The sequence below is a fragment of the Rhinopithecus roxellana genome, chromosome 21 (assembly GCF_007565055.1).
Source record: "Rhinopithecus roxellana isolate Shanxi Qingling chromosome 21, ASM756505v1, whole genome shotgun sequence".
Taxonomy (NCBI): Eukaryota; Metazoa; Chordata; class Mammalia; order Primates; family Cercopithecidae; genus Rhinopithecus; species Rhinopithecus roxellana.
The window spans coordinates 53,811,594-53,839,133 of record NC_044569.1 but is presented as its reverse complement, the minus strand read 5'-3'; the positions used below and the strand labels follow the sequence as shown (position 1 = coordinate 53,839,133).

At 36.3% G+C, this 27,540-nt stretch overlaps 1 protein-coding gene across 1 annotated transcript in view; it reads left to right on the top strand.

Moving 5' to 3' along the window:
- The window catches only part of RIT2 (Ras like without CAAX 2), a 387,902-nt gene that overhangs the window by 79,133 nt on the left and 281,229 nt on the right, over window positions 1-27,540 (top strand). Inside the window, exon 2 of the mRNA XM_010358789.2 lies at window positions 12,272-12,328. Within this exon, the coding sequence (XP_010357091.1) occupies window positions 12,272-12,328 (57 nt within the window). The remainder of the gene's footprint in view (window positions 1-12,271; window positions 12,329-27,540) is intronic.

The following is a 27,540-nucleotide window of genomic DNA, read 5'->3' as shown; positions in this document are numbered from 1 at the left end:
AAAGAAAATGCTTAGGATGTATGCAGATATTACAGCAACACTTAAATCATGAATGCCTTAATACATTGATAATCTTCTAAACCAATGAAAGTAAAACCTTCAGCCCCAGGTATATGTTGGTGTCTATCAGTTACTAACATGATTAAATAAAATGTCAAAAAATGTTTTCACTGGAGGATCAGGGTGTCAAGACAGAGTAAATTCTTATTGTGGCAAATGATAACAATATTAATTCTCATACGGATTAGATATTAACATCTATGATAACTCCTATGACAAATTATACACATTTTAAAATGCGAATGCTTTGGAATTGTCTGTAGTTACTACCACCTATTCATGTAGATGAGACTCCAGTAATTGTCTCCATTAGTTATTATGCTATAAGAATGGCACTACACAGAGAGTTGTATTTACATATGTTGGTACAGGTATGCAGGGCACTGCATATCGAAATACTCCTTAGGTATTTTATTTACCTGAGGAGATGAGGTTTATCCTAAATGATAAAATACTTGAGAAAATATTAGTGAAAATGTCTATTTTTCTTCTTCGTTTAAGTTCAAAATAAACTGTCAGCATGTAGCAAGTAGTGACATTTAGTTTTAATATTCTTTGCTTTTTTGTTTCTCATCAATCATCCTTGAAAATCAGTCAGTGAAGATGAATAGAGTTTTAAAGTCCTGGAAAGCACAATTTCTTTCCATTAGCAGTGAGTTTGTGGAGAAATGTCAAGAAAGCAAAGGGGAACATTCCATAAAGGAAAAACACTCAGGGAAATGAAGACTTGCAAAAGGTGCTGCTCCCATCCAACTGCTCAGTTGAACACCATTCCCCCAACCAAATGATGCCGTTTTCTAATCTAGCCCTCAACCCCCAAATCTCAGTCCTTTTCTTCTCGATTGTCCATATCCTATAACCACCCAGGACCCATAGAAACGTAGACATACCAGTCCTTCAGTAAATGTCTTTTGACTAAATACATTAAATCACAATGTCAGATTCCCTTCCCACCATTGAACTGTGATGGATTTGTTCTAAGAAAAGAATTGGTTCAGAAATTCTCACCCTGGGAAGTATAGGTTTGGTTTTAGCCTGCATTAATGAGCTTCATTACCCTAATATAAATATGTGGAATTATGCTTTTGATTTGGAAAGCACCAAACCACCAGTGCTGAATACCCCTTTTTAAATGTTAATTTTATAGAAATCTAGAACCTGTAGTATCCCTAGAGAAAACAGAGGAGAACCTCTTTCATTTTAGAAATGCACTAATTAGAAAAAAATGAAAGCTGTCATTAAAGTGGGATCGGGATACCTCTTACCCAATTTCTGATTCAACATTCTTTCAGTACAGAAGATCAACATTGTCAGTATTAAAAGCTGCAAAGAGAATTAGGAGATCTTTACCAAACCCCACAAAGACCCTATTTTACTATTCGTAGTACCTCCCTTTTACCTTGACTTTAAAAAGATCCTACCACTCCTGGTTGGGGCCATTCCAGGTTGGTGGTTATCTCAGTCTTATTATCCGTGCTCAGCAGCGTGACCGCCTGAGTGTTGGGCTGCTATTCTGCCATGCTTCCTCTGGGCATGTCCTCCTTGCGAAAGATCCTGTGCTATGGACTTTTATACTGCTATTTCTGACCTTCAACTCAATGCAATTTACAAAATGTTTGTAAATATGTGTGCTGAGGGGAAAATAAAAGAAGACTCTCCCTGCTTTCTTTTATTTATCATTTATTTATTTATTTATTTATTTATTTATTTATTTGTTTGTTTGTTTATTTATTTATTTATTTTTGAGATGGAGTTTTGCTCTTGTTGCCCAGGCTGTAGTGCTATGATGCTATCTCAGTTATCTCAGCTCACTGCTACCTCCGCCTCCCTGGTTGAAGTAATTTTCCTGCCTCAGCTTCCCAAGTAGCTGGGATTACAGACATGCGCCACCACGCCCAGCTAATTTTGTATTTTTAATAGAGATGGGGTTTCTCCATGTTGGTCAGGCTGGTCTTGAAGTCCTGATCTCAGGTGATCTGTCCGCCTCGGCCTCCTAAAGTGGTGGTTTACAAGTATGAGCCACCAGGCCCAGTCCTCTCTCCCTGCTTTTACCTTAATTTGACTTTGAGTCAAAAGTTAATTTTAGATGCATTTATTTATTCATTCAAAAATAAACATTTAGTGTACGTGTATGTTGTTAGTTGGCAAATATCGATGGCCCACATGGTGCATAAATTTTCAGGTAAGAGGAAGGAATTAATGAAAACCAATTAGCACAATGGAAAGAGTCTGGCTTTGGGGTCCTATGGCCCAATCAATTTGATTCCTTGATACACCTCTGTAACCTGACCACATTACTGCATGACTCTCAAAACAATTTTGTTAAATTGTTCCTTCAAGGAATTTTGTAAGATTATAAATCAAACTTAAATAATTTTAAATTGATATATAAAATATTATCCTAAATTTAAATTTTTAAAGGACGTAACTTCTGCCTTATTTTAAATAATGATGTCTTCAATAAAAATCCTATAATTTCTTGTAAATGTATCTATTGGGACATAAAATACATAATAATTTAATACTCATTATTATATTTTTATAAACTATATGAACAAGTTATTTCATAGTGGAAAATGGTACATGGTTCTTATTCTTGTTGAAAATGGTATATTTATTTCATTTTGCCATAGAATTTTATCCCAACTACCATACTAAATGTTTATTTTAAAAATAATGCTATCATAATTTTATTTTTTGTTGCTGTTGTCACCATTAAACATATTATTACTGTGTAAGGAAATGTGTGTGTATTTTCACTGGCTGTCCTCCTGCACAACTCCCCATCTTCTTCTCAAATGTAAACCTTTAGAAGACAAAGGTCTTCATCTCTTTTGTCCACTGATATATCCCAACTATCTAAACATTGTCTGACACACAATATTTTTGAATGAATGAATGCCAGCAAGGGAACATAGGGAGTTCCAAGGAGGAGGAATGGGTTTCAATTTAAATTCAGTAATGAGAGAATACCTCCCAGAGAAGGCCCAAGTGAGTAATAATCTGAAAGAAGTATAGAGCAAGCCATGCAGGTATCTGGAGGAGAGTTCTCCAGGCACAGGTAGAAGCACCAACAAACACTCTCCTTGGGAAACGGGGTTACTGAAAGGTATGACAAACTCTGAAGGTCAATGTGACAGAAACAGAATGACTAAAATAGAGGACTGGAGTACAAGAGAAATAACCAGATCCTAAATAGATGAGGAAGGAATGATGACGATAGTAACAATGAAATGAAGAAAGAGGCATTGCAGAATGCTTAATTTGGAGGTGGTTTTAAGTTATCTCTCTTCCCTCCTCTCATTTTTCAGATGAGAAAATTAAGTCAGAGAATTTGAGTAATTTTTTCAAGGTCCCAAAAACCAAGAGAAATGGTGCTAAATCTTAGTGACCTGTCTCCCAATCTCATTTTTCCCATTTCACTGACAGGACATCAGTTCTCAAAGGGAAAGCAGTGATTTGCCAACTTCTGTCTTTGAGTTTTTAGATTGTATTATTCTCTAAATTGCTTTAGTTTAGTACTTCACATAAATATCAAGTATTTTTTGGAGGAGTAGGTGTGGGTTGGAGGAGTAATAATGAGTTGCATGATCTTATGCTATATATATATATATATGTATATATATAATTTTGTGGAAAATAACCCCTTTCTATAATTTTCCTCTTTCATAACTGACAGTCTCTGCCTCTGGCTAAATACCACTGACATTCCAAGGAGGGTGATATATAATATTGTCAGATTTTCAAAGAAGTAAATTTGATGATTTAATACTGAATTATGCAAAGCAAGAAGCAGTTGACTTATATTTAACTTTAAAATGAAATAGTAAATTATGGGAATATCTGAATAATAAAATGGAAATTTAAATAAAAATATGCACATGAAAAAAGAAGTCCACACAAAATGTGTTTGCTTTAAAAAATGATTGTTTTTAATCTCTCACCACTACCATTGTATGAACATTTAGTATGCATTTGGCCGTTATTTATTATATGTACTTAATGCATATTTTATAAAGTCCTTAGAAACACTACATTTACATAACATATGTTAATGATATGGCCACTAATAAAGAAAAAGGGTCTTTGATATGAAATCCATCAGGTACTTCCTAATAGTATCCAGAGCTTACTATTCAGTAATGTCCATTTCTACAGTAGGATAGTATTCTTAATTGATATACAAGGGTAATAAATTAACTGTAATAATATTAGACATCAAAGCAAAGGGCTATTGAGTCTACTAAGCATTCTTTATTTTCATCCCTAATTATTTTTATTAAGATTGCAAGTATTCTAATCCAATGTCTTCTCTACTCATATACACTCTTCACTTTCTTTGTATCCATAAAGCCACTAACCAACTTTCAAAGAAGCATTTATGTGCATACAGTAGAAAAAACCTCCTATTGTTATCTTTTCCCAGATATTTTTATGATAACCACATAGTAAACCTGAAAAAACGCATCACGTATTATTTCAGATGTACTCCTATCTAGATAATTAATTTTTAAAAGCAATAAATACAATTATGCATTTATTTCTAGCATGCAAGTTGTTATACCCTACAAAAAAATTTAGAAGTATGGTTTTTTATAATAATTTCTGGTAATATTCATCAAAAATTAAAAGGTGCTTATTCAGATAATTTAGAAGCATTCCTTATAGAAGCTAGTAAGATACAGAGTAACATTAAGGCCAAAGTTAGTTTTTCAGAAAATGATTTTTCTTTTTGAGGGGAAAGTATAACATTTCATTTTCCTTCATTTGACATTTCCACCTTTCCTTTAAATATCCTTTTCTCCCTTATGCTGAAGGCTGCTATGTGTTCACCAAACATATTTTCTTTTCTTCCTAACATGCACCCCATCCTCATAGTAGTTAGGAGGAGCCAAGTAACTGAGTTTTGATAATAGACTGTGGATATAGTAATGTACAATATTTATGGCACTTTTTTTCCTTAACATTCTGTCATGCAAGTCTCTGTGAATTCTCTTACTTCACTTTTCTGCCAAGTTGTCATAAAGAACTCAGAGGAGGCCTTGAAGTTCTGAGGGGTGGGAGACCACCTGATGAGAGGATCTGGGAAAGACTCCATGGAACAGAACGGTCATCTTCCAGCCTCCCTTATGTTGCATATGACAAGAGTGAAAAATAATTGCAGCAAAGACACCAAAAGCTTTGTTCATCTATTTGCCTTTTGCACTAATAAATGCTTTGTAAGACAAAGCTAGGAAATGTGTTCTTATACATTCTACTTATACCAGGGCACCTATTTCCATCAATCTCTCCGCTACTCACACTCACACATGCATGCAGCTTAATTTTCTGATTCAGGAGGTCGAAAACACATCTAGAATTCACTATATTTGAAGGATTCCACCTATTAATTTGGTATTGTCATTATCTAGCACACAGTAGGTGCTCAATAGGTGTTTCATAGGTGAACTTTAAAATCTTTTGGAATGGACAGCATGATTTTTCTTGTTCTAAGCAGTCTTGACTGAATTGCGATCCAGTGACAGTCTTTCTTACACTTCTCTCTCGGCCTTTTTAGACAAATAAATTCTAGTCATCTAATTGAAGTAATTTGATGCATAGATAAGAACAGAAACTAAATATATTGTGTTTAGGTCATATTTGACATAAATTCTCCATGAAAAAATTAATTGCTCATTTTCAGCATCAAGTTTCGAAGATCTATACTTCCAAGAATTTTGTGGGCTCCATCTTACACATAATGATTTACTGGTCAGTGAGAAATGAGTAAAAGAATATAGTTGGCCTCTTGAATCTGAATTTCTCCCTATATCCTACCACAAAGCCAAAATACCAACAAGAAGTACAATTAAACCACATGTGATCTACGCCATAAATGCCAAATTACCTCTAGGTAGAAAAATAAAACAGAGATTAGGTGCGGTGGCTCATGCCTGTAATCCTAGCACTTTGGGAGGTCGAGGAGGGTGGATCACCTGAGGTCAGGAGTTCGTGACCAGCCTGACCAACACGGAGAAACCCCATCTCTATTAAAAATACAAAATTAGCCCGGCGTGATGGCACATTCCTATAATCCCAGCTACTCAGGAGGCTGAGGAAGGAGAATCTCTTGAACTCGGGAGGTGGAGGCTGCAGTGAGCTCAGATTGCACCATTGCACTCCAGCCTGGCCAACAAGAGCGAAATTTAGTCTCAAAAAAAAAAAAAAAAAAAGACTCAACAGAAATTCTGGTGCCATTACAAGGTTGGGGTTGTAGAGGATGGACAGAGGGAAGACTTAAAAGATTGAGAAAAAGAGGAAAGGAAAGTCAAGTACTCAAATGAAATATAGGTAAAATCATTTTTCGAAAAGAAGCCATACAACTCTAATTGCCAAAATACTGAAAATTAGTCTGGAACTTTATGTTTCACAGAGGTGATAATGTGCTTGACAGTAAACAGAACCAGAACTGACAATCTGCTTCTCAGGGAGACAGAAATAATTAGAAAAGAGGTATTCACCTTCAAGATGTGGCAGTGAAGGAAAACGTAGGAAGGTAGTGAATAAAACTAAAGATTCTGTTGAAAAGAAAGAGAAACAAGATAAGACAATTACTTCTATGATCCCCACCACCTGTCAATGTTACATAATTTGAAAAAACATAAAAATAAAAACCCTACACTCTACTAACCTGACAGAAGACAACACCCTTGACGTAATAACTGAATATGTAATGCATAGGAATAGAGAAAAAAAGGTGAAACAAACATGATACAAAACTACCCTAAGAAGAAAAAAGAAGAGCGAATCAACTGTTTTAAGGTAATAAATACTCTCCTCCAAAATTTAACAGAGCATTGACATGTACTACTATTAATTTCAAGACATAACTTAGTAAAACTAGTGGACTATAAAGAAAAAAGAATCCTTAGTATCTCCAGGAAAACAGATCAAACAGTTAATACGGTTTAGAAAAGTGCAGGACAGGTGTTTTATATCCAGCTAAGTTGTCTTGTAAGTATCAAGGCTATAGAAAAATAGTTTTAAATAGGCAAGAACACTGGAAATACTGTACCCATGAAATATATATATATATATATATATATTCCTCCATCCAATCAATAGAAGATTGGGAAAACTTTGAAAAAAAAAATAGGTAATGATGAAGGTTTATTATATTCAATTTTAAACCTAGACTAAAACAAGAATAAGAACATGAGTACAAGAATGTGAATGGACTTAACTTGCCTATTAAAAGAAAACAAATTTTAAATTGGTACAAAAAATCCAGCACTATAGTATACCAAAAACCCCCTGAAACACAGTGGTTTACAATTGTAAATTCAAAGAAAAATTAGGAATAAACCCCCAAAATTGAAACAAAGTTAAGGCAATGATTATAACTTTGATCAGACCAAAACGATCAAAATAATTAAATGACACAAGGGAAACTTTTTAATAATAAAAGCCACAATTCACAATTCAATTATTCACTTATACAGTAACATTCTGATCAAAATATTGATTTCTGACTTATGCCAGTATTTTCTAGGACAACTGTTCTCACTTGGGACTTGTTGATCGTTACCCGTTTCTCAATATTGTGTTCTTATGTGTATATAAACGAATGTTTTGGGAGTAAAAGACCATTGTTATTAGACTTTTAGAACCAATGTATTAAGATATTATAAAGTCAATACAATTAAAATATCTGAAAAAAGGATAGAATTATGAGTTTGAGTTTCTTATGAAGTTGCTCTTTATCAAGGAATAATAGAATGCCAATTTTTTGAGGAGGTAAAACTGTGTAACATAAAATGAAATAAAATTTAATCTCCAGTCTGACTGATAGCAGATTCTCTCCGGTGTGATAATAGGTTGAGCTTGAGAGGTACTTAGGAGAGATTTTTCAAAAATTGTTTTTTTATAAATTATCTCCCCAAAATGGAAATGCCTGTTAGATATCCCATAGGGGATACACTTTCTTTCTTTTTTTTTTTTTTTTTTAGACGGAGTCTCGCTCTGTCGCCCGGGCTGGAGTGCAGTGGCCGGATCTCAGCTCACTGCAAGCTCCGCCTCCCGGGTTCACGCCATTCTCCTGCCTCAGCCTCCCGAGTAGCTGGGACTACAGGCACCCGCCACCTCGCCCGGCTAGCTTTTTGTATTTTTTAGTAGAGACGGGGTTTCACCGTGTTAGCCAGGATGGTCTCGATCTCCTGACCTCGTGATCCGCCCCTCTCGGCCTCCCAAAGTGCTGGGATTACAGGCGGGGATCCACCTTCTAAAACACAGAAGAAACTTATACAAATCAATCTTTCTAAAATTATCTTTTGAGTGCTGAAACAAAGCTCAGCTGGCTCCTTTTGCTTTGATTCTGTCTCAGCGGAGGGTCAGAAGATTCCACACTTAAAGGGCCTTTTTCAATTATACAACAAGCAGCAGGTTTCCATTACAGCACAAATTCCATCATCTAAATATATGCTGGGTTTTTTTTATTGTTGTTGTTTGTTTGTTTTTTGCAGGGTGGGGGCTTGGGGGCGGGTAGTGGGGAATGGAGTCTGGCTCCAGGATGGAGTCACCCAGGCTGGAGTGTAGTGGCACAGTCTCGGCTCACGGCAACCTCTACCTCCCAGGTTCAAGTGATTCTCCTGCCTCAGTCTCTGGAGTAGTTGGGATTACAAGCATGCGCCACCATGCCCGGCTAATTTTTGTATTTTTAGTAGAGACGGGATTTTGCCATGTTGGCCAGGCTGTTCTTGACTCCTGACCTCAGGTGATCTACCCGCCTTGGCCTTCCAAAGTGCTAGGATTACAGGCGTGAGTCACTGCTCCTGGCCTAGGTGTTCTTATAAATAACTGTAACAGGTAAGTCCTTGACTGATTCATTTATTTCTGATGTTGGCTGTATGTTTCTCAAGTCTATATCTAAATATTTCTATTATTAAAATGCTTTCATATCTTTTTTCTTAAGTTTGTTCAAAACTTCTTCAGGCTCCATAATTCCTTCCCAATTGCGTAGCAATTAACTTGCCCATAACAGTTCGTTCTATTGCTTCCTGACAGCTTCCATGACTATCATGTACTGATACCTGGTAGAGGAACGTTTAAATGTGTGGAGACAATGGTGTGACATTTGAGTAGAGATATCAATCATTATTAACATTATTAAAGAATTTCAGAGCCAGAGAGTAGTTAAATTGGTAAGAACAGATTTTATTCAGGAACTATGGCAAAGGATAAAGAAGAACTGCATGTAGAACTAGCCTTAGTTCCAAATACAGCAAGCACTAAGGCAGATGTATAGCCAAGAAGCAGGATTGGGGTCAGTGGATGGAAACATTACTAAGAAATATCCAGAAGGGGCGATTCTGGTTAAATAAATTGAATGAGATTCTTGCTGAAGGCAGGGAAATAAAATATTTCTTGAGGAGTGGTGGGGATGAAGAATTTGATCAGGTATTGAGAACGATCAGATATCAAGGGTAGGGGATGCTCTCTAAACTGATTTAGCAGTATTTTTGCTAAATCTGGGTTATGAAAAGATGAATATGGAAGTACAAAAGTTTAGGTGTAGGTGAGAAGAGGGTTCTGAGAAGCCTGACTGAAGTTTTGGCAAGGAGTGAGTCTTCATCATTCTGATATCAAAATGAAGATGGCGAAGGTCATTTTCATGTCATAGGATAAAGGCATTCTCATGGATGGAAAGTACCACACTAAGTCTGAGAACAAGGCTAGTAGCTGTTTGGGCAGTGGTATAAGTTCAGACTAAAAGGAAAGATGAATGTGGTTCACGAAAGACCACATATTAGCATATCATGTTGAAGATTATGTTCTTTATTTTAATAGCAGCTGACATGTGAGTGACATAATTTTTTTAATGATGATGTTGGTATCATTGGGAAAGATCTAATGTAAAGAAAATAAAATAATTATGGAGGAAACAGTTTTTAGTCTAATACAATAGAGATTTTCAAAAGAAATATAAGATTCTGAACTAGAGTAATAGCAGAATCAAGACGTTTGAAAAATTTGTTGGAGTGAAAACTTAAAATTTATGTTTGTATGGAGGATATGAGAGGGAAGGGATGCAAAGACATCTTTGAGATTTTAGCGTAAATAATTGACTATCATAAGATGGATGTTGAGGCTGTTAATCACATTAGTAATTAAGTGTATATCCATTTGTTTTGAGTGGAGTAGGAATATCTTCATTTTAGTTTTAAGTGTACTGAACTAAGCTATTATTGGAATTGAGATGACTGATTACCCACAGCTAATTGCTCACATGAAGCCATGCCTCTGACCTCTGTATTCTAACTAGGAGCAAACCAGTCAAGAACAAAGAGAGGGAGACAACTGCCATTTTAAAACTCAGGAAAAGCATTTTCCAAATGCTTCTTCATATCCACTTAATAAACATGTTGCTGTCAGTGTTTACCTGAAGGATTCTAACTCCTCAGGCTATCTGTAAGGAATGTTGATTTGCATTTCAAAAATTTGCCCAAGGCTGTCAAATTGAGTAATACTTTCATGTAGAGACTTCTTTTGTCAATGCGAAGAAAGGAAGTAAGCAATTGTTAAAGCATAAAACAGAAATTCTCTTTGGGAGGCCGAGACGGGCAGATCACGAGGTCAGGAGATCGCAGACCATCCTGGCTAACACGGTGAAACCCCGTCTCTACTAAAAAATACAAAAAGCTAGCCGGGCGAGGTGGCGGGCGCCTGTAGTCCCAGATACTCGGGAGGCTGAGGCAGGAGGACGGCGTAAACCTGGGAGGTGGAGCTTGCAGTGAGCTGAGATCCGGCCACTGCACTCCAGCCCGGGCGACAGAGCGAGACTCCGTCTCAAAAAAAAAAAAAAAAAAAAAAAAAGACGAAATTCTCTTCCACTGTGTCAGTTTCCATTTCTTTGCATTTCTCAGCAGGGTCAAACTAGTGCATTCTACATGTTTGTTGAATGTAACTGAGTCTTCTCTGCCCTGAACATTTGCTAAAGTGTGTATACACTATTAAAAACAACCAAACAACCAGAGCTGGACACTAGTTAAAGCAATAAAAATAAATTTAATCCAGGAACTATTTCCACAAGGGAAAAGATTCCTCAGTGTATAACTAGGCTCAATTCCAAATACAGAAAGGACACGTGGAGATTTATAGGCAAGGCACAGGGAAGGAGGAAGGTGAGAGGTGAGGAGTTACACCCATGAATGGAAAATTCCTAAGAGGAGACATCAAGGGGAGGAAGATTCTTGCTAAACTGACTTAGCAGGATTCTTGTTGAAGGTAGGGCAGAGTGATCAGATGTCAGGGGAGGATTCTCTCTAAACTGACTTAGCAGGATTTGTACTGCAAGTGGGCTATATAGACCCAGTCAAATGCAAGGACAAGGTCCATGTTTGAGGCCTAGTAGAGAAAAAGGCTTAGGATCTTACCTAAAGTTTGCTCAGGGAGAGAGTCTGTTAACAAACACACGTGCAGAAGTGAGGAAAAAAGAAAAAGAAGAGCTGTTATGCACTATTTTTATATAGGTTTGTTGTTTTGCTTCAGAGTTCCTTTTGCTTCCTAATAATGGAAATTCACATGAGGAAATACTCTACAATAGAAATATTACAAATGTTTTACAAAATCGTAGGTTTGGAAATAATGTGGAGAATACAGAATTACAGAAAAAAAAGGAATAAAAAAAGGTGGTCAATAACATAAATTTATTGGGCAAAATAAAAGTAACTGAAATAATTTTAATTTTGAACAGTTAAAGACAAAAATCATGTAATTACATATTTTATAGTTCATAAGAACTTCGGAGGTTATCTGTTCACTTTTAAGATGAAAAACTTAAGAGTTCCAAAGAATGTACAGATTTTTTGGTGAAAGGGACTTACACATCATTATTACCAACTGTTTAACCAGAGCAGGTCAAGAGGGATTCTGTAACTGGTTTATGTCTTCATTATGTCAAGAGCTTCTTTGTTTTTACTCTAATACTATTTTTATTGAAATACACTTAAAATTTGAACATATTTATTTCAGAGAAGTATCTGGCATTATCTGACACATTTTTCCCTCTAGAACTTTGTCTTATTGTTTTCATTTTGTGTGAAATTAAATTAGTCACTCACATAACTAACTTATTCACCAGAACCTTTTAAAAGATTGGTGAACTATGTTGGTAAATAACTCATTGATTAATTGGTGAATTTTTATTAAACAAAATGTTTTTTTTTTCTTTCAGCAATGACAATGCAGTTTATTAGTCATCAGTTTCCTGATTATCATGACCCCACTATAGGTAAGTAGAAACCTCTTTTCTACGTAAGCTCAAATAAAGACACTGTGACTAATGGCTTGAAAATATTAGCAATGTTGATGGAAAATAAATATAATTTACTCTGTTACCCAGAACACATACCTATAAATCTATAATATGTAACGTACCGTTACCAGGGTGTCTTTGCTGCCAGAGCTCTCAAGATGGTGGCAGGCCGCTTCCAAAATAGAGGTGGGCCACTTCCAAGATGGTGGCAAGCCTCGCGTTCTCTGACCTGGGGTTCTTGGCCTCACAGATTCCAAGAAATAGAATCTTGGGCTATGCTGTGAGTGTTACAGCTGTATTAGAAGCTGTGGGTCATGGAAGAGAACCGTGGAACCCAGTGACTAGTGTTCAGCTCGGTTAGGACGAACTGAGGCACTTAGCAGCATAGGAACAATGGCAAGCCTTTAGCCCCATCGGGAGTGGCAATGGGTGCCTCGCTGGATCAGGAGTACAGCGGACACCCTGCTGGATCCGGAGGGATGAAAGTCAGTGGCGGGTCTGTGACCTTGGCAAATAGCAGTGGTGGATGGCGAATGAAAGCTCTGCTCTAGCCGTAACAAAACACGGACCAGAAGAGTGCAGTTGCAAGATTTAATAGAGTGAAATAGAGTGAAGACAGAGCTCCCATATAAGGGAGGAGACCCAAAGGGGATTGCCGTGGCCAGCTTGAATGCCTGGGTTTATATCCCAATCCTTGTCCCTCCCACTGTGTTCTCAGGCAATAGATGATTGGCTATTTCTTTACCTCCTGTTTTTGCCTAATTAGCATTTTAGTGAGCTCTCTGATTGGTTGGGTGTGGGCTAAGTTGCAAGCTCTGTGTTTAAAGGTGGACGCGGTCACCTTCCCAGCTAGGCTTAGGGATTCTTAGTTGGCCTAGGAAATCCAGCTAGTCCTGTCTCTCAGTACCACAACAGAAGCTTCAAGAGACAATATTTGTCCTTACTTCTTGCCGGGTACCCTAGTATTATCTGTTCTATTTTATTTCTTTCTGGTAAATGGTGGTTGGAATCCATTAAGTGATTTCAGTATCTAATAATGGATATCTATCTGCATTTGAGAAGTTTCTCTGGATAATAAAATTGTACTCTGGATAGTAAAGTTGATGTGAGTATATATGTATTTGGTCATTTACTCACTTCTGTCAGTCTCTGAATTTTCTACTGCAGAGTTATTTAACCATGTTAATGGTGCATTTGGAACGTTAGATATAGACATAACATTATCCATCATTCTCATCCTGAAGGTTAGGAAACTGACATTTAAGGTGTAAAAATATTGCTAGAGCCAAAACACCACCCGTGTTTTATTCCTCCTAACCAGTTGTCTTTCTGTCGTAATATACTGTAGACGCTTTGCATTGGGGAACAAGTTTTCTCCCTCATTCAAAGCACAAAAGATGTCTTTAAAATTGCTTTACTCATTCAAAAACCTACTTTAAAGAATTGGCTGGAAATTTTCAAGCAGAGTCCACCGTAGTACTCTTTGCTTAGAAACACACTGGTATTAAAAACACATCAAGCATTATTTCCCATGAGAGCATATAGCCTCATGGCTGACTGGTTGTCTGGATGGTGAGTTCCTTTAACCACTCCCCATTACCTACCCTATTTGTTCTCTCAGTCTGAATATCTCTTATCCTCACTTCACCCATGGGTAAGATCATCTAGTTTCTATTATGCTCATCAGGAAATTTTAATTCAAGATCTAACTTGATATATTCAATGTCATCCTGTAAATTATACTCCTGTATTCTTCCCCGAAAGGCCCCAGAATATTAGCTTGCATACCATTGCTGACAAATATAAAACATACTTATTTTTAAATGTCTTATTGTTTATTAAGACCACCTCATCAGTTGAAGTAAATTGATTATATTTAAGTACATGCAATTAGTATGTGGTAACCGGAAAGGACTTCCTCACTAAGTTGAGGTTTGTTTCTAAAGAGAAAGTAACTACTTTGCAAAGCTTTAGAAGTGATTAGTTGCAACAGTTGCTTGATAATTCTCTAAGTCAATTTTCTAAATATCTTAGAAATTCTAGAATGCCAATAGCTTCATACCACACACTGTAAGTTACAGAAGAGGGACAATCTTCGGAAAAATCTCTGAATCTTTTATCTTGTTGGAAACTTCAATAATATAATATATAATTTATGAAATCAGAAATTCACTCAGTTGTTTATTATTTTCTGTTATTCTTTAAGCTTTGTATGTATTGGTGTCTCAAAAATCAGCCTCTTGTTCACCAGCCTGTCACATATAACAACTTGAATAAGGCAGTAGATGTGAATAAATCATAAATGACTCCTTTAAAAAGAAGAAATAAGAAGTATATGATGATGTCTCCTTTAGTTATCCATGAGGCACATCTATCACTTGAGATTAAGATACCTGGACATTCAGTACTAACAGATAGCTAAAATCATACCTTTATCTGGCTATAAATAAAACAGCTTTAGAGGAAGAAGTTCGAAAATGGAAACATAGAGTACTTTATTACTTTTGATTGGATTTTCCCATCATTTCATTTCTTGGCCTTTCTAGTGGGATTATTGGTTAACAATTTTCCATTGGTATCCTGCTTGCAGAAGGTAAATGTCCAAAATAATTTACCTTTCACCTACTTCTGCTACATAACTATAACTCAGTGTGGCTGACTTAATGACCTCTCAAGAGGAAATTCATATTAGTACAGTTTAAAAGTCATACAAATTATAAAAGCATAACACCTATCAAGGATACTTTTTTCACAATTGAGATAGGAAATAAATATTTTTCAATCCTTCTCTAGATCTGTTTGTTACCCTACTGATTGAGGCTTTTAAATAGCCTTTTCTCTGAAATATTTGAGGGATATATATGGCTTTATTTTCTCCCTTATATTCAGCTTAGAATTATACTTCTTTCAAATATACTTGAATTCTGAAAACGTGAATCCCTTTATCACTGAAAACAGTTAGATACAATATTTGATATCACTGTTCTTCCCAAGGAGTAATTGTTTCCCTTATTTATTGGCAACAATTTCAACATCAGTAACCAATGAATTTATAACAATAGAAAGGAAAAGCTGATTGGTTAACATCAGGTTACTTCACATTACTGTTTTTGAAAGGGTTAAAGCAGAGGAGACTTCTTTATTACACGGATTCAGATAGAATGGAATCTCTTGCTTTCAGAAAGGATTGGTCTGTTCACAGGTCTATTTGCTAGCTTGAAATTTCAGTTTGGTTTTGTGGCATCTAGCGTGAGTGACTTCATTTTGGTTTGGTCTCATGTGTTAGGCCCAGGGCAGGAGTTCAGTCCAAAACAATTGCCTGTCATAATTTTGTTTGACAGGTTAGAGCAGATAATCTCTACTCTAAACTTATTTTTGAAAGATGCATAGGAATTAGGCTGGTGAAGAGGAGGGATTGCTAAAACAAAAAGTATAGGCACTGAGACAAGACAGCACAACAAGTGACAGAGCTGGAGCATTTTGGGAACTAGAAGCCCAAGGGTGGAGTAAATGGCATGATATGTAGGATGGAAAGCGAGAGCTAAATACATTACTAGGCACCAGATCTTTGAAGATCTTGCAGGCCTGGCTAAGGGTTTAGATACCTACAGTCTTATACTCTTCCGTGAGAGAAAGATGAATATTACTGACAGCCTGCTTAACTTTTCCATTTGATAGTTCCAAGGCAGAAAAACTAAACATGCCTCAACTTTAACTAATAGCTGATTTTCTGTAGTAGATGTTTACTTTTTCCAGGATTCTTTCTCATGGTAAAGCACCCCACCCACCAGCATCTCATGCCAGAAACCCATGAATAATTCATGATACCTAAACTTCTACATTAAACCACTCACAAAATTCTGTTGTTTCTACCTTTATAACAGGTTTTAAAACTGTTCCCATCTCTCTATAACCTTTTCTGTAATCTTTTTCTAAGCCACACCCATCTCCACTTTGGACTTGTTTTAAAATTGGTTTCTACACAGAACCAAAAAATATCTTGAAAAATTTAAATTTGGACTACTGTAATCTCTGTTAGATGCACCCTAGTGTTGTATTATGTTTAGCATAAACAAATTCTAAGAACAAAGTGAAGACTCTCGTGGTCTTGCTATTATTTATGTCTTCAGTTTCCACACTTGCCACTTCTTTATTGGGCATTAACCACATCCACCTTATTTTAGATCCACAGATTAGTCAAGCCCTTTTCTGTCTTAGGGCGTTTTCACCCATATTTTACCCAGAATGCTCTTCACTTTTTCACCTACATCTTTGCTTCATTCACTCATTGTTTTCTGTTAAACTTAAATTTAAATATTGCTTCCTCAAGAGCACCCCTTTTGACTTCCCAAAAATAAGCCGTTCCTTTATGCATTCTTTTAGAATCTTGAATACTTTTAATATCACTAATCTCTAAGAAATTAAATAATTGTTTGGATAATTATCTGTCAAATTAAAGTGTCATAAAGGTTAAAAACGCCAATATGTTATTACTAGTGTATCCCAGACCTAAACAGAATGTTAAACATGTAGCAGGTGCTATAAAGTGTTCATTAAATGGAAAATTAATAAGCAAATACATTTCTAAGAAAGCATTAATCATTTCTAGATATTGCTATAGTAACTTTAGAGTCCTGGTGAGCAACTAAACTAATACTAATCAAAGGTGTTCTAGCAGTCTTTTATAAAAATTCTGTTTGTTAATTACTATTTCTTGACCTAAAATGATTAGCAAAAGAAAATTTTCGTGACAAATTAAAAGCATTGTGCTAATGCCAATCAGTCTTTATTTTTTCTCATCTTACTCCTCTGCTCTCCTAATCCTCCCTCTTTATTCAATATTAGTTCCTTAATAAATATTTATGTTTCAGTCATTGTTCAAAGCAAAGGAGTCAAAGGTGCACAATGATAGGCAAGAATTCCTTTTTCATTGAGTTTCTTTGCCTACTTTTATTTCATCATCTTTGAGAGCTGATCATATCTCTTTGTCTAGAGTCTAATTTTTCTTTCTTTCTTTTTTTTTTTTTTTTTTTTTTTTGTCTCATTGCCTTAAGATGACTTAAGGTCATTACCTTAATACAGAACACAATTTAGTTACAAAAAACTTGGCCTTAAGGACCTAACCAGTTGTTTCTTAGGGTTGCTTTCCCTATGGAAAGAAAACAACTTTAACAACTGAGCAATCAGTTATTACTTTATTATCTCATTTGCCCATCCATTTATTTGGATCTTACAGTGCCCAGAAACTCACAAGACCAACAAGTTTCCAACTATACTTACATATTCTATTTTCAAGGAACACATCCTCTTATAATTGACTCAACTGAGAATGCTTTTCCTCTTTTAGTGTTTTAGACTTCCAATTTCAGTTACAAACCATGAAAACTGCATAATACTCTCAACTGAAAGATTTATATTATTTCTGAGCAATTGGTTTTTGTAGAACTTGTTACAGTTCTACAAAAAAAGAATAAAATGCTATATATAGAATTAAGTGTTCCTGAATGATTTGGGAAGCTTGAAAAAACAAGGACTTTATATAAGCAGCAAAGTACATCAACAATATAGACAGGTCATCTGCAGATAGCCTCATGCTCAATGGCTGTTAGACCAGCATGGAACAAATGTACCACATTAAGTATACATTTTTCAATATCTCTTGTAGAAAAACAAATACTTCTTAAGCTATGAATTTAGAAAAATACTGTGTTTGAATTACACTAAAATGGCCTGTTCTCTGTCTAAAATGTACACTAATAGAGTCACTCCTTTGTGTCACTAGAAAATTCTTGTTAAAATGTAAATGCTCAGGGGAGAGTTAATGCCCAGAGCCATTAGGAGTCATTTATATATTTGCATAGATTAATGTATCCAATTATTCTAGAGAGCAAACCACAGAGCCATGGTCTACAGAGCAACACTGAATAGATACTTACTGAAGGGATGTGGAGAAGGGAGGATATTACTACTAGGCAGAATAAGTGCTCCAGTGTAACTCTTGAAGGAAATCAAGGCCTATAAACTAAACTTGAATAATTATATTTTTTAATGACTCTGGAATGTTTGAATGTGATAGGATAGAAAAATAATCCGTATGAAACTAATTAAATTGGATATTGAATTCTGCCTTCATCCTGACTCCTTATTTTCTTTCCAAATGGATCCTGTAACACCCTCTTGCTTGCTGTGCACCAACCACACTGGACTCCCATTAATTCTTTAAATATCCCAAGCAACCTCTTCTTTGCCTTTGGGTTTTGTCAAGACACTCTCCTGTACCTTAAACACCTTCCTTCTGCTCTTTACAGAGTAAGTTCTTACTCATTCTTCAGGCCTCAGTTTGCATACATCTCCTCAGGGAGGTCTCTGATCATCTTATCTAAATTAACTGCTTACCACATAAACACATAGGCATACATACACACACATACACACATATACACATATGAATGCAAAACATACAGGTGCATTTCCTATATCAGCACACAGCTTGTTTTCTTAATCATATTTATTCAATTCTGAATTAAAAGTTATATTAATTTTTTGTTCATCTTCCCATACAAAAAGTAGGTTCCATGATGTCAGGAAACATGCTGCTTTGTTTTGAATTTCTTTCCTACAGGACCTCGCACAGTATATGTTTATTAGGAATGATCAAAACATTTGTGGAATACAAAGAATGCATGAGCAACTTCAGTGTCATTTTTTCCCCTGTGATCTAAGTTAGATTTCTATGGTCATATAATTTCAGACCTGTTAACTCTCTCATTTGATATAGTAAGCTGAGCACCACCCAAATTAAACCTAAACCTTTTATGAAATTGCACTGGAGCAGCCGAGTATGACCATGAAACCTGGTCTCACTTGAAATGTATTATGCTTGATCTTAAATAGGCTTTTAATGGTGCCCTGGAATACATATCCAGGTCATAGACTACTCAGTTTCTCACTCCCCTAAAATCACCAACTTCTCCTCTTATCTTCACTGATGACCTTGCTTTCTACTTTACTTAGCTAATGGAAACAACCAGAAGACAAATTTTAAAGACTCCCATTCAGAAGGTACTTCCAAAGCTACCCACCACTCTGAGTCCACACTTAGCCTTGCCACTTGTTAACTTAGGTGAACTGCCAATGCTCCTACATAAGCCAGTACTGTGGTTTCCATTCAGTAGATTCCATCCCCATGTCCAAATCAAAAATCTTGCTCAAAACAATCTTTTCTTTTTATGAATCACTTCTCATTATCATAAAAATGGTGTTTTTTGTACTCTAAATATTAAGAAAAATTAAAAATTCATTTTTGACCCCACTTCTTCTACTAGTGCCTTTCACGTTTCTCCACTGCTTTGCTATAAAGCTGCTCAGAGTTGAATGTACCACCAAACTCTAATTCCCTTTCTACTACTTTCTTCAATCAACTCTAGCCATGTTTTCATCTCATCACTCTACTGAAACTGCTTTCATGAGGATTACCTTGACTCTTTAGTGACTAGTCCAATGACAATATCAATTATCTCCATTTTAACTTACCAGCAGCATTTGATAGGTTCTACCACTCTTGGATTTCATCCACTTTTTTCACTTGGCATACAGCATATCATACTCTCTTGATTTTCTTCTAACCTCTGTAACAGCTTTTCTGACACTGTCTGGTTCTTCCTGTTTACCTGGATATTGAAGTCCCCCTGAGACTCAGCGTTTGGTCTTCTTATTGTCTCTCTCCACATTCCCTTCATTGGTGATTGTCTTCAGTGTCATGGCCTTGTGTATAATGTATATGTTACAACTCCAAAATTTATTTTTCCATCTTATATTTCTCTCTTGAATTTCATACTTATATCTTATATATATTGAGCTTCCAACTCAACTTCTCCATTTAGATGCCTATTAGACATTCCTAAATACCCCCTGTTCAAAGCTGACCTCTGGTTCTTTCTACAAAAAAAAATTCTTTTTCATCTACAGCCTTTATCTATCTTCCTTCCTTCCTTCCTTCCTTCCTTCCTTCCTTCCTTCCTTCCTTCCTTCCTTCCTTCCCTTCCTTCCTTCCTTCCTTCCTTCCTTCCTTCCTTCCTTCCTTCCTTCCTTCCTTCCTTCCTTCCCTTCCTTCCTTCCTTCCTTCCTTCCTTCCTTCCTTCCTTCCTTCCTTCCTTCCTTCCTTCCTTCCTTCCTTCCTTCTTCCTTCCTTCCTTCCTTCCTTTCCTTTTTTTTTTTTTTTTTTTCTGATAGAGTCTTGCTCTGTTGCCAGGCTGGAGGGCAGTGGCTTGATCTCAACTCACTGCACCCTCTGCCTCCCGGGTTCAAGTGATTCTCCTGCCTCAACCTCCCAAGTAGCTGGGACTACAGGCACGTACCACCACACCCAGCTAATTTTTGTATTTTTAGTGGAGATGGGGTTTCACCATGTTGGCCAGGATGGTCTCAATCTCTTGACCTCATGATCCACCTGCCTTGGCTTCCCAAAGTGCTGGGATTACAGGCGTGAGCCACCCTGCCTGGCCAGCCTTCCTTATCTCTATGGTAATCTCATCATTCTGGGTTCTCATGCCTAAAACCTTTGACTATTTCTTGATTTTTTTTCTTTTGCCACACAATATACGCTCAGGAGGTCTTGTTGACTCTACTTCCAGATATGTACAACATTCATCTATTCTCACTACCTCTACTGCTACCATCTTGATCTGAGCCAGAAGAATCCCCAGCCTAGATTACTATTTTAGATCCTTGTTTCTACTCTTGCCTCACTTTGCAGCTTATTTTCACTATAACAGAGGTTTTTTTTTCTTTTTTCTTTTTTTTTTTTTTTTTTGCCTTTATTTATTTATTCATAGATTGAGGGGTAATAATGCAGTTTTGTTTCATGGATATATTGTATAGTGGTGAAGTCTGGTCTTTCAGTGTAGCCATCACCTGAATATTGTACCTTGTCTCCATTAAGTAATTTTTAATCCCTCACACCCCTCAACCATCCCACCTTTTGGAATCTTCAATATCTATTATTACACTCTATGTTCATGTGTACACAATATTTAGCTCTCACAAGTGAGAGCATATAATATTTGAATTTATATTTGAGTTATTTCACATAGGATAATTGTCTCCAGTTGCATGTCATCCATGTTGCTGTGGAAGACATGATTTCTTTATTTTTTATGGTTTAGTAGTATTTCATGGCATATATATATGTGTGTGTGTGATATATATCTATTTATGTGACATATAGATATGTCAAATATATGTTACACTTTCTTTATACGGTCTTTCTTTTATGGACACTTAGTTTGATTCCATGTCATTGCTATTGTGAATAGTGTTGCAATAAACTTACAAGTGTAGGTACCTTTTTGCTGTGATGATTTATTTTCCCTCGAGTAGGTACTCAGTAGTGGTATTGTTAAATCAAATGGTAGTTCTATTTTTAGTTCTCTGATAAATCTTGATATCATTTTCCACAGAGTTTGTACTAATTTACATTCTTACCAAGAGTATATAAGCATTCCCTTTTCTCTGCATCCTCACCAAGATCTGCTATTTGCTGAATTTATTTATTTATTTATTTATTTATTTATTTATTTATATATTTATTTTATTTTATTTTATTTTATTTATTTATTTATTTATTTTATTTTATTTTTTTTGAGACGGAGTCTCGCTCTGTCACCCAGGCTGGAGTGCTATGGCCGGATCTCAGCTCACTGCAAGCTCCGCCTCCCGGGTTCACGCCATTCTCCTGTCTCAGCCTCCCGGGTAGCTGGGACTACAGGCGCCGCCACGTCGCCCGGCTAGTTTTTTGTATTTTTTAGTAGAGACGGGGTTTCACCGTGTTAGCCAGGATGGTCTCGATCTCCTGACCTCGTGATCCGCCCGTCTCGGCCTCCCAAAGTGCTGGGATTACAGGCTTGAGCCACCGCGCCCGGCCTATTTATATATTTATTTTTTGAGACAGAATCTCACTCTGTCACTCAGGCTGAAAATGCAGTGACATGATTTCGGCTCGCTGCAGCCTCGACCTCCTGAGTTCAAGAAATTCTCCTGCCTCGGCCTCCTGAGTAGCTGTGATTACAGGCATGTGCCACCACGCCCTACTAAGTTTTGCATTTTTAGTGGAGATGAGGTTTTGTCATGTTGGCCAGACTGGTTTTGAACTCCTGACCTCAAATGATTCCCCTGCCTTGGCCTCCCAGATTTCTGGGATTACCGGCATGAGCCACCGCGCCTGGCCTGTTGGCTTATTAATAATAAACATTCTGACTGGTGTAAGGTGATTTCTCATTGGTTCAATTTGCATTTCTCTGATGAGTGATACTGAGCATTTATTCATGTATTTGTTGGCTGTTTGTGTGTCTTCTTTTGAAAAAAAAAAAAAAGTCGTTTTATGTTGTTTGCCCACTTTATAATGAGCTATTTTGTTGTTGTTGAGTTGTTTGAGTTCCATGAAGATTCTGGATATTAGCCCTTTGTTGGAAACATAGTTTGCAGATATTTTCTCCTGTCCTGCAGGTTGTCTGTTCACTCTGTTGATTACTTATTTTGCTGTGCACAAGCTTTTTAGTTTACTTAAATTCTCTCTATTTTTATTTTTGTTGTATTTGTATTTGAGGTCTCAGTCATGAATTACTTTCCAAGGATAATGTCCAAAAGAGTTTTTCTCAGTTTTTATCCAGTTTTTTTAAAAAATATATTTTTATGTGTTACATTTAAGTCTCTAATCCATCTTGAGTTAATGTTTGTATATGGTAAAGATAGGGGTCCAGTTTCATTATTATGCATATGACAATCCAGTTTTCTCAGCACCATTTATTGAATACAGTGTCCTTTCTCCAGTGTATGGAGAAAGGATTTCCTTGACTTTGTGGAAGATCAGTTAGCTGTAGGTATGTGGCTTTATTTCTCGGCTTTCTGTTCTATTTCATTGATCTATGTGTCTATTTTTATACCAGAAAGATCTTTTTAAAACATAAGCTTGATTATGTCACTCTGTTCAAAACCCTTGTAGCTCCTCATTTCACCTAGAGTAAAAGCTAACTGACAACGGCCTATAAAAGCATATGAGTGACATACCTTGACCATCTGACTTTTATTTCTTGGCATTCTTCCTCATTTATTTGATAACCTTACTATCCCCTTTGTTTCTGAAACATGCCAGATAATGTCTTACACTGACATCTGTGCACTTGATATTTCCTTCCCTGGAACACGTTTCTCCAAATACTCAAAGAGCTAACATCCTTACCTTTTTCAAGTCTCTGCTTCAGGACTCGAATGCCTTTTTTTCAAACATGCTTACACTGACCACCATCGAACCTCCAGAATACACTCACTCTCTTCTATTCTTTTTCTCAAAGCACATATTACCTTCTTATTTAGTATATAGTTACATGTGTCTTCCTTAGCTAGAAAATAAATGCTGTTTGAGCCCTCAGAAATAATACCACACATCTACAACCATCTGATCTTTGACAAACCTGACAAAAACGAGAAATGGGGAAAGGATTCCCTACTTAATAAATGGTGCTGAGAAAACTGGCTAGCCATATGTAGAGAGCTGAAACTGGATCCCTTCCTTACACCTTATACAAAAATTAATTCAAGATGGATTAAAGACTTACATGTTAGACTTAAAACCATAAAAACCCTGGAAGAAAACCTAGGCAATATCATTCAGGACATAGGCATGGGCAAGGACTTCATGTCTAAAACACCAAAAGCAATGGCAACAAAAGCCAAAATTGACAAATGGGATCTAATTAAACTAAAGAGCTTCTGCACATCAAAAGAAACTACCATCAGAGTGAACAGGCAACCTACAGAATGGGAGAAAATTTTTTGCAATCTACCCATCTGACAAAGGGCTAATATCCAGAATCTACAAATAACTTAAACAAATTTACAAAAAAAAAAAATCAAACAACCCCACGAACAAGTGGGCAAAGGATATGAACAGACACTTCTCAAAAGAAGACATTTATGCAGCCAACAGACACATGAAAAAATGCTCATCATCACTGGCCACCGGAGAAATGCAAATCAAAACCACAATGAGATACCAACTCATACCAGTTAGAATGGTGATCATTAAAAGGTCAGGAAACAACAGGTGCTGGAGAGGATGTGGAGAAATAGGAACACTTTTACACTGTTGGTGGACGGTAAACTAGTTCAACCATTGTGGAAGACAGTGTGGCGATTCCTCAAGGATCTAGAACTAGAAATACCATTTGACCCAGCCATCCCATTACTGGGTATATACCCAAAGGGTTATAAATCATGTTGCTATAAAGACACATGCACGTGTATGTTTATTGTGGCACTATTCGCAGTAATAAAGACTTGGAACCAACCCAAATGTCCATCAATGATAGAATGGATTAAGAAAATGTGGCACATATACATCATGGAATACTATGCAGTCATAAAAAAGGATGAGTTCATGTCCTTTGTAGGGACATGGAGGAAGACGGAAACCATCATTCTCAGCAAAGTATTGCAAGGACAGAAAACCAAGCACCGCATGTTCTCACTCATAGGTGGGAACTGAGCAATGAGAACACTTGGACATAGGAAGGGAACATCACACACAGGGGCCTGTCATGGGGTGGGAGGAGTGGGGAGGGATAGCATTAGGAGATATACCTAATACAAATGACGAGTTAATGGGTGCAGGACACCAACATGGCACGTGTATACATATGTAACAAACCTGAATAATGTGCACATGTACCCTAAAACTTAAAGTATAATAAAAAAATTAATGCTATTTTAGTCATTGAGTCTCCCAAAAATGATCAGTGTGTGCTTTATAGCAGATTATCAATAAATTGTTGAGTGAATGACTAAAGTACTTATTGTCCCTTCAACCTTGAAAACTTTTTAACATGCATTGCTGGCCTTTCCTCATCTATAAAAATGCAGTGTTGACATTATTTTCCATGATTTTTATGTGAAATAATTTAGATATAATTGCTTTATACTCTGCTGAAGACAAAATGAATATTTTGATTTCCTTAGCAGGAATTAATCGAACTATAAGATGAAAATGGTGAAATGGAATGCTGTCAGGAAAAGGCAACCTAGACTTTGTGCTCTTCTTTGAAGTCTCAGAGAATTTATTCATAGAGAATGGAAAGGCAACCATAATGTCAATTTATTAACTTGCAATGAGATATTACTGTCACCGCAACTGAAATTACTCAAAGCACGTACAATTATCATAACTTTTCCTGTGGCAAAACTACATAAAAGAGAATAAGTTATAATTGGAAATTCTGATCCAATCTACTATGTGAAATCTCTATTGAAAAACTGGATATGAGTAGCATATGATCTCCATGACAGCTGTCTTACATTGGAATATATGACTTGTCTGTTTGGTATTGAATCAGTCCAAGGAAGTTAAGAGAACTGAAAGTTTTAATGATGTCATACTAAGAATGCGTAAAACATCTCTCACGACTGCATTGGTCTTGCAATAAAGACTACAACACTTTATTCTGTACTCCAAAATAGACTATGATTTCACTCAGTCCCAGAAAAATTGAGTAAACACTCTTTTCTCAGCATTCATGATAAGCTTTTTTGAACAAATCACTTATTGTTTAAATATGCTAGTATAATCTTATTACTGTTGAGTTCTACAGGTTAGGAGAAGTCTTACTCCTTCTGGCTGCTTTACCTATCAATATTCTGTCACATGTTCATTCATTTTTTAATAATTAATACATATCTAATGTTATTTCTGAGATGGGCTATAGCAATGAACAAAACAAATTTCCTGCCCTCATAGAGATTACATTTTAGTGGAAGAGACAGAATATACAGGCTTACCAATAAATAAATGTCAAGAGGTTAATATGGAAACTTCAGAAATATTTTGTTGATACATAATATTTGTACATATTTATGGGGTACATGTGATATCTTGTTACATGTAGAGAGTATGTTATGGTCAAGTCACGGTATTTAGGGTATCCATCATCCTGAGTACTGACCATTTCTATGTGTTAGAAACATTTCAAGTCCTATATTCTAGCTTATTTTGAATTATACAATTCATTGTTAACTATAGCTACCCTACTCTGCTTCCACACATTAGAAGTTATTCCTTCAATCTAACTGTATGTTTTTACATATTAGCCAACTTCTCTTTATCCCTGACTCCCAACCACTCACACCCTTCCTATCATCTGGTAAATATCATTCTACTCTCTACCTCCATAAAATAAAGCTTCCACTTACAAGCAAGAACATATGATATTTGTCTTTCTGTGCCTGGCTTATTTCACTTAATTTAATGAGGTCCGGTTCTGTCCATGTTGCTGCACATGCCAGGATTTCATTTTTTTAATGGACAAGTGGTATTCCATTGTGTTTATATATCACGTTTTCTTTATTCATTTGTCCATTGATGGACATTTAAGTTGATTCCTTATCTTTGCTACTGTGAATAGTGCTACAACAAACATGGGAATCCCTCTGATATAATAATTTCGTTACTTTTGGATAAATTCCCAGTGGTGAAATTTCTGGATTATATGATAGTTCTACTTCTACTTTTTTTGGAAACCCTTATACTGTTTTTCATACTGGCTGTATGTATTAATCTGCTCCTGCACTACTATAAAAAAATACCTGAGACTGGGTCATTTATAAAGAAAAGAGGTTTAATTGGCTCACAATTCTGCATGCTACATAGGAAGCATGGTGGCTTCTGCTTCTGGAGAGGCTTCAGGAAACTTACAATCATGGTGGAAGGCAAAGGGGAAGAAGGCACTTTTTACATGACTGGAGCAGGAGAAAGAGATGAGGGAGGTGCTACACACATTTAAACAACCAGATCTCAATAACTCACTCACTCACTATTACAAGAACAGTACTCAAGGGATGGTGCTAAATCATTCATGAGAAACCTCCCCTATGATCCAATCACCTCTCACCAGGCCCCACCTCCAACATTAGGGATAACAACTGAACCTGAGAATTGGGTGGAGACATAAATCCAAACCATATCACTATATTAATTTACATTTTCACCATGAGTGTGTAAGAGTTCTATTTTCTCTGCATCTTTACGGGGATCTTTTATTTTTTCATTACTTGATAATACTTATTCTAACCAGGATAAGATAATGTCTCATTTGGTTTTAATTTGCACTTCCCTGATGATTAATGATATTGACTATTTCTTC